The 8,390-nt window shown below is 47.5% G+C and overlaps 1 protein-coding gene and 1 long non-coding RNA gene across 4 annotated transcripts in view; one reads left to right on the top strand and one right to left on the bottom strand.

Annotated features, from left to right (window-relative positions):
- The window catches only part of LOC106735201 (uncharacterized), a 21,866-nt gene extending 20,109 nt beyond the window's left edge, over positions 1–1,757 (top strand). Inside the window, exon 3 of the long non-coding RNA XR_001370601.2 lies at positions 1,632–1,757. This is a non-coding gene — a long non-coding RNA (uncharacterized LOC106735201). The remainder of the gene's footprint in view (positions 1–1,631) is intronic.
- Positions 1–3,600, bottom strand: part of OAS1 (2'-5'-oligoadenylate synthetase 1) — a 12,214-nt gene extending 8,614 nt beyond the window's left edge. For 2 of the 3 annotated variants that reach the window (XR_003549910.1, XM_027773130.1), the window contains exons 1-2: positions 3,088–3,600; positions 1,486–1,774 (exon numbers count right to left, since the gene is read on the bottom strand). Coding sequence is in view for 2 of the 3 variants with exons in the window: in XM_027773130.1 (XP_027628931.1) it covers positions 1,486–1,774; positions 3,088–3,273 (475 nt within the window). In the remaining variant the exon portion in view is untranslated. The remainder of the gene's footprint in view (positions 1–1,485; positions 1,775–3,087) is intronic. The other variant, XM_014589036.2, reaches the window with a different exon arrangement.
- Between the last annotated feature and the right edge of the window lie 4,790 nt (positions 3,601–8,390).

Consider the following 8,390-nt stretch of genomic DNA (forward strand, 5'->3'; position numbering starts at 1 on the left):
CGCCGGGTCCGGGACTTGAACTACGGGCGACTACATGGGAGTCCAACAACGTCACCATTAAGCCATCTGCCCGTCCTCTTGTTTGTATGTTGACTGTCAGGCTCCAGGATGACAGGTTTCTTGCCTGGCTTATTCACGGCCTTAGGACAGGGCCAGGCACACCGGAAATGCTCAGTGGATTATCAATTGCTTACAGTTGCTAACGAGCTATCTCCCTTCTCCGGTTTCACCTCTGGCTGGATCTGTTTCCCACACTGCGGTCAAACACAAACACTTCTCAAACACAAACCTGATCTGTTGCTTCCCGTGGAAAACTTCTGCTCAGGAGAAGTTCATTACCAGATCACACGCTCTGTGGGAACCGCACCCTCTCAGCTTATTTCTGAGTTACTTCCACCTCGCCCTCTCCACTCCCTTCAGCCTCACTTCTTGCAGTTTCCCCAGCTCACTTTATATTACACGTCCTAGTAGGCACCCTGGACTGGCTGGTGCTGGGAGGTTTCAACACAGTATTTTATGTCATCTTGTTACCTCTAGGCCTTCGCCTGGGCAGTTCCCTGTACGCACAGTATTCTCCTCTCTCTGTTTTATTTTTGGTAACCATTGCACTCTGGCACCCAAGATGAGAAATAGCAAAAAAGGAGAGAATCCTGTGGTTTCTCAGTCCCTGATGCTTTGGGATTTTTTTCACAGTTCCCCTGAGCCTAAAGAAATCTCTTAACAATTTCATTTAGTAAGTAGTTCAGTTCCAATGACTGAACAGTAGCACTTTCTGTGATGTCCAACAGATGTCGCTGTTTCCCTTGAAAAACGTAAAATCTAACCTGTTCATCCTACCCTCAGCTTTGATGTTTCCTCATGGTTTGGAAGAAAGAGGAAATGAACATGTTACTTTGAGCCAGATCTATGCTACTTTTTTTCTTTTTCTTTTGAGAGATTTTTGCTATAGGGTATGTGTGTTCTCTGGGGACACACAGAGAGACAGAAAGTGAGAAATCGCCCCTGGGGGGATGGCCACGCTGCAATCCCTTCTCCATTCTCCTCTCGGATTTTGGGCATGCACGCACACGTACCTGGTGTGTTTTCCAGCTGCTGGGTCTGGGACTCGAAGCACAATTGACCATGTGGGAGTTCAGTGCTTTAACCACTACACCACCTGCTGGCCCCTGCTACCCCAGTTTTAGAAAGAGAAAATCCACACGCTTCACCCCACGTAAAACCAAGAAGCTTTGCAGACGTTCTGTAAGAAACGTCTTTGTCTCCAACTTGCTATTGAAGGTCTTTTTCATGATGGTTGGTTTAAGACCTTATTCATTATGACCTTAGGAGAGAGTTCAAACCCCACCCCACTCCCTGTTTGAAATAAAGAGATACCCTGTTTGGGTAGAACTTTGAGACCACAGGAGATGTCTGAAATAGTAAAAGAGGGGAGGAGAAGCTGGGTTGCAGGACAGAGGAGGAAACCCCTGTGCGTGGCAGCCTCACCCAGGGCGTCAAAGGCGGGTAGCACGTCAAATTCCACTTCCTGCCAGAGATGGGGGTTGCTCAGCTTGAAGCTGAGCACACGCGGGTTGTCCCACTGTCGACTCTTGACCTCAAACTTCACGTTGAATAATAGTTGTCTTTCACAGGCTTCTAGCTGTCTCCTAATTTCATGGATGAACTCTCCCCGGCGCGTTAGCTGCTCCTGAAAACTTGTGAGAGGACTGAGGAAGACGACCAGGTCGGCATCAGAGCGGCCCCTGAGGGTGGTGCCTTTACCTGAAGAGCCTCCCTAAGTAAAATGACAAGAATGGTCACTAACATTAGAGAGCCCCAGCCGCTGTTCCGAGGGCGTTACACGTCTCAGTTCCTGTTCTGCTCACGATGGCGCTACGACTTAGGCCCTGGCACTGTTAGTTCTCATCTGTGAGGTGGGTAGACGCGGTCAGTGAGGGCCCCCCGTCATTCAGATAGCAGGTGGCGATCCAACCCTGGGTGCCTTATTTTCGGGTCTGTGTTCTTTTCCCTTTGTCATTTGTCACCTTATAGTACATGCCCCAGACTGGCTGGTGTTAGGAGGTTCCAACACATTGTTTTTCTGTACCTCCAGGCTCTATGAGATAGTGAGAATGATAGCTGAGGAAATTGGGACACAAAAAGCTAAGTCACCTGCTCACGTTTATACTCTTGGGACCAGCAGGTGGTGTAATGGTTACGTCACTGGACTCCCATGTAGTTGATCGTGGTTCGAGTCCTGAACCCAGTGATGTAAAAACTCATGCTGGTTGCATGGGTGTGCATACTCAAGATCCTGAGAGGAGAATGCAGGAGAAGGGATTGTAGTGTGGCCATCCCGCTGGGGGGATTCTTGCTTTCTGCACCAGACTGCAGAAATGACTAGTACTCAGCCTGGTTGCTAATCAGCAAATACTTACCAGAGCTGGGCTTCAATTTCCCTATTTCTGTAATGGGCATGATCAAGACCAGTCCTTTTTCTTTTTTTTTTTTTTTTTTTAGTAGAGGCTTTTGCTTTAGGGCATGTGTGCTCACCAGAGAGAGAGACAGAGACAGAGACAGTGAGAGTGTGAGTTTCAAGCTGCCGGGTCTAGGACTCAAAACTGCTATTGACCACTGACTGGCCCCACCTGGAATCTATTTTAACAAGTTGTTCTTTTTTTTTTGGAAAGGTTTTTGCTATAGGATGCGTGTGCTCACCAGAAAGACAGAGAGAGACAGAGAGACAGAAAGCGAGAAATCACCCCCTGGGGAGGGCGGGGGGATGGCCATGCTGCAATCCCTTCTCCTCCATTCTCCTCACGGGATCTTGGGCATGTACGCACACACGTCCAATGTGAGTTTAAGCCACTGGGTCTGGGACTCGAACCGCAGTTGACTACGTGAGAGTCCAGTGACATAGCCGTTACACCAACTGCTGGTCCCTTAACAAGCTGTTCTGTCTTTGCTATGGATACATCAGAAATCACCAGCCCCAAAGATCTTGGCTCTCCAAACTCACATTTGCACTCTGGAGTCTTGTCTTTTCCTCCCTGTCAGACTCCTTCCCACTGAGCCACCCCTCCCACAGCCAGGCAGGCCTGGGCTCACCTTCACCACCTTCACTACCTTCGGCCTCTTAGCAAAGCAGCTGGCATCTTGGAAACACCTTTCCTTCAGGAAATCGGAAATGATGTTGATGGCTTTCTTGACCTGCAGGCGGAACTCGGTGTCTGGCAGGAGGTTGTCTTCGATGAACTTGTCGAGGCTCCTGGCGGGGGTACTTCTGAGATCCATCACCACCCTCTGGCAGAGATCAGGGATCCGGTGACAGCAGAGCAGCCTTCAGGGAACTCTGAATTCTTCTAGCTGGCAAGCCTCGGCTGCTTTCGGTTTCTTTTCCTTGGAAGTGAAAGGCAGGAAGTCTGGTCTTTGTATTTCCCCAGGGCAAGTCAAACACTCCTCCCATCCCATGACACAATCGCTTCTGCTTCGCTCCTCTGCTTTTGAAACCCACTCTTTTGTCTTTGAACAGCAGCCTCGCCTTCGTGTGATTCTACTCGGCAAACATTTTTTTTTTAAGGCATGAAAAAATCACACTTAAAAAGAGATTTGGGGTTTCTTTTCTTTTTTTTTTTTCTTGTGGACAAATTGTTTTATAGTTTCTTATGATTTTAACAGTAATACATGCATATTGCAAAAAAGAAAAAAAAAACAGAAAAACAAAAAAATGTAAAGATCATCCATGATCCTAAAACTCCAAACCTACCACTGCAAACATTTTGGTATAGATCTTTGCAGATTTAAAAAAATGTGAATAGGGCCAACAGAGAGCAAAGCAATTAGAGGACTCGATCCCACTTGGCTGACTGTGTGGTTTGAGTTTCAGATCCAGTGGCTTGAAAAACACAGGGGTGTATGTGCATGTGTACCCCAAACCCCTAGAGGAGAATGGAGAAGAATTGATTGTGGCATGGCCACCTCCCCACCCCCCTATAGGGCTGATTTTTCACTTTGCCTCTCTCTCTGTCTCTGTTTCTCTCTGATGAGCGAAGTGCCCCATTGCAAAACAACTTTTAAAAAATGCAAATACAAACATAGGCACACAAACAAAATTCCTTTTTTTAAAATGGCATCACATTATATTTTTTGCCCTTTTTAAAACTTTATTTTATTTATTATTGTTATTGTTTCAATTTGACCAGAGAGACAGAGAGAGAGAGAGAGAGAAAGTGAGAAAGCAAGCCACCAGGTCCGGGACTTGAACCACAGTTGGTCATGTGGGAGTCCAGTGCCTTAACCACCACGCCACCTACTGGTCCCTATTTTTTGCCCTTTTAATTAATAGATTTTATTTCTTTTAAAAAAGAATAATTTTTAATTTTATTTATCATCATTATTCTTCAGTTTTGACCAGAGAAAGATGAGAGAGAGAGAGAGAGAGAAAGTTGGCAGGTTCAGGACTTGAACCATGGTTGGCCATGTGGAATGCAGTGCCTCAACCACCACGCCACCTGCCAGCCTAATGGATTTTTATGTCTTAACAGCAGTTGTAGGTTTACAGAGTAATTGGACCGGAAATACACACAGTTCCCATAAGTCCCTTCTCCTTCCACCCCTAATTTTCTCTGTGATTAACACTGTCCTAGTGTATTCGTTACAGCTGATGCATTGCTTTGAATACATTCATTTTTAAGTTTCTTTTCTTCATGAGGAAAAGAGAGAGGGAGACAGAGAGATAGGTACCCCCATTAGGGTCTCGATGCTTCAATCCACCCCTGCCTTAGCCAGCCGAGGTCAAGGCAATGTTCAGCAAATAATGGAAAGACGACATGAACCCCTGGGGAAATGCTGTCTCCCCCGAGGACGGCAGCCACCACCCCAGCTCGAGCAGGGAGGTTGCACACGCGAGTGTTAGCATGAGGTTGTTGGAAAAATCCTGACGCATTTTTCCTATGCAAAAAATGCATCAGGACTTTCCTGACGACCCGATATTTCTATTGTCATTTATGTGTGGAGCTTTTCCCCGAGAAGGTGAGGATGGTTGGTGTTAGCAGAGGAGACAGTGCAGGCCTCTCAGGGAGGGCCAGAGGAGGGCCTGGGAAATGGCAAAGGCCAGTTCCTTGTTGCCCCGTGGTTGTCCATGAGGGTCACAGTGAGAAGACTGTCAGTGCAAGGGCCAGGCCCCCACCAGACACGGACCTGTCAGTGCTTTTTTTTTCCGGAGAGGTTTTTGCTATAGGGCGTGTGCACTCACCAGAAAGACAGAGAGAGACAGAGAGACAGAAAGCAAGAAATCACCCCCTGGGGGGGATGGCCACACCGCAATCCCTTCTCCTCCATTCTCCTCTCGGGATCTTGGGCATGCATGCACACATGCCTGGCATGAGTTTAAGCCACCGGGTCCGAGACTTGAACCGTGGTCCATTATGTAGGAGTCCAGCAACATAGCCATTATGCCAACTGCTGGTCCCAAACTGTCAGTGCTTTGATTTTACCTTTTGAGACTCCAGAACTGTGGGGTTTTAATAAATAATATTTATTATTTAGTAAATAATAAATAAAAATAATTGTACTTATTTATTTATTCCATGATAGAGACAGAGTCGGAGAGAGACACAGAGAGAAAAGGCCACAGGCACCCCCAACGGGGTCTTCCCATGGTGATCAACCTTCAGCCTCACCCAGCTCAGACCATGGGCACATGTTCGTGTGCTTGGCGTGCACAGGGAGACCTTAGGACATGGACCGCAGACCACCCCACGTGGGGCCAGCCCTGCAGAGTGGCACGTCCCCACTGCGTCATCACTGGGTCCCAGGGCTGTGTATATATAATTGCCGCCCAGACGGACAGAGACACCTGCTCAGCATATTTCCTCCTGAGCAAATGGACCTGCTCACAGTGCCTGAGCACCAGGCGTTCCCGGAGAGCCCTCCATGCCCCAAGTCCTGAGCACGTCTAGGGGTGACACGTCTGATGGAGGTACTTTTTATATTCGTGAGTTATTACTGGTTCTTGGCAGTATTCCCTTTGAAATCACAAGCCCCTCAAAAATATAGAATTGCTAATATCAGCAACTTCGTGCTAAGCCCAGAGCTGGTCCTGCCACCCCCTCAGTCCCCCTGTGGATCCACAGTGAGGAGGTGAAAAGAGCAGAAAGACTGGAAGGTCCAGGAGCCTGAATTCCACGTGTGGTCAGCAGGGGGCGCTATGGGAGGGCCTCTGGGCTGTGTTCACAGGCGAAGTCCTCAAAGGACGGCAGGCCTGGGGGGCCCAGCAGGGAGTGGGCCTGGGTTCACTGATGCAGACTCAGCAGCGGTGATCTCTGGGTGCAATCCGGGCACCTGCCTCCTTGCAGGTCCTGCCCAGCAGGCCCACAGGAGCCTCTTTGTCCTCCACCTTCCCCGTGCTACCTGCAGCGTTAAGAGCAAGATGGAGAGGCTGGGGGTGGGGACATATTTGCATGAGTCTCCCCTTCTCTAAGCCAGCGGGAAGGGTCTAAGAGAGGCCAGGGGCTGTGTCCACCATGGCCTGGGTTGCTCTCCTTCTGGTCCTCCCCTCTCACGGCATTGATCCTTTGCTTTTCATTTCACTCAGGGCATGCGTGCAGTGACGGTAGGTCTCGGAGTGTCTAGGCCTCACCCCACACTTACTGTAGAAAATAAATACCCATCACATGCTGTGTGCATGAAAAGATGGGGTCGATATTGTCAGTGAAGCAGCAGATGAACCCATCGAAATGAGAAATACCTGGGTGCAAAGGGGAGGGACAATTGCATGTCTCGAGTGGAACAGACCAGAACTCGTGAGAGGAATCTCAGTCCCCTCCCAATGTAGCCAAATGCACGAGGTGGGGACAGAAGGTTACAGTGGCGCTCTCTCTCTCTCTCTCTCTCTCTACTATTCTGAGACATTAACAACACGTACTGAATATTTTTTCCATGCAGGTATCTAGGTATCTTGACTCTTGTAGTGCCCAGGCCAGGTCCCCAGACCCTGACCCACAGGAGGAACAAACAGTCCTTGGGATCATAGGGAGTGCTCTGGCTCCAGGTCCACGCTCCTGGCCTCAGCCTGGGGACTTCAGCCTGGGGACAATGGTGACTATTACAGGACAGGAGATAGGCTGTCCATGCCATGCTAGAGGCCCTCAGGGACATGAGGTGGAAACGTGTGACCTTCCTCCCGTCTATCAGACTTGAGAGAGGACATGGACTGGGCTCCTGGGGGGCAGTCCTGGAGGTCTTCCGGGCTTTAACAATGAGTCTAACTCTTTCTTCCTTTCTTTCTTTTCTTTTTTCTTTCTTTCTTTCTTCCTTTTTTTTTTTTTTTTTTTTTGGGGTTGTTGTGGGGAGTGTGAACTTTCTGAGAGAGACAGAGACAGAGAGAGAGAGAGAAAGTGAGAAATCACCCTCCAGGGGAATGGCCACACCACAATCCCTTCTCCATCCACCTCTCAGGATTTTGGGCATCCATGCACATGTTTCTGGCATGATTTTCAACCCACTGGGTCTGGGATGCGAACCATGAAGTTGACCATGCGAAATCCAGCTGCCCTAACCTCCACACTACCTGTGGGCCTAACTAACAGGTCTATTTTGAGATGGGGTTAAGAACAGAAGTCAATCAACTCTGTCTAGAACACTCATTCGCCAAATGGGAGTGCCCCTAACTCTTCTTTCTCTGTCTCTCTGGTTACCGAAGAAAGAAAAAAAAATTTAAAAGTCACCTACTCTTTGTAATACTTTTTATTTAAAAAAAAAATAGGATGGGTGGAAATATTCCCTGACTCATTCTATTAAGCCAGAATTATCCTGATACCAAACAATGCTAGTGAGAATGTAAGCCGTTACAGCCAACATGGAATAGAGTCAACTCCCTCCAAAATTACCAAAGAATTATCAGATGACCAGCAACCTCACTTCTATATAGGTACCCCAAATAATTAGAAATCTGCATTCATGAGACTGGCACGTGGCATGGAGGTTAAGGTGCTGGTCTCCCACATGGCCAACAGAGTCTGAGTTCTAGACCTGGTGGCTTGCTTTCTCACTTTCTCTCTCTGTCTCTCTCTGATTGAATTAAAAGATAAAAATAAATCAATCTTAAAAATGAATATGTATTCAGACAAAAACATGTAGACAAATGTTCCTAACAGCATAGTAGCCAAAATGGATAAACACATCAAAGATCCATCAATAAATTAGTGGATAAACAAGATATGAACTACCCTTGCAATCAAATGTTATTCTTCCATTCAGCAATTACAGGTGGATCCCTCTGAGAAAATCCTGCTCAATGTGAGAGAGGGAACCCAAACACAAAAGGTCACCTTGTGTATGAGTGAATTCCTTTTTTTTTTTTTTTTTTTTTTTTTTTTAAAAGCCCACCCCTCCCCCTAAAAACAAAAAAC

Source organism: Tupaia chinensis, unplaced genomic scaffold, assembly GCF_000334495.1.
Source record: "Tupaia chinensis unplaced genomic scaffold, TupChi_1.0 Scaffold000323_1, whole genome shotgun sequence".
In the NCBI taxonomy this organism is placed as follows: Eukaryota; Metazoa; Chordata; class Mammalia; order Scandentia; family Tupaiidae; genus Tupaia; species Tupaia belangeri.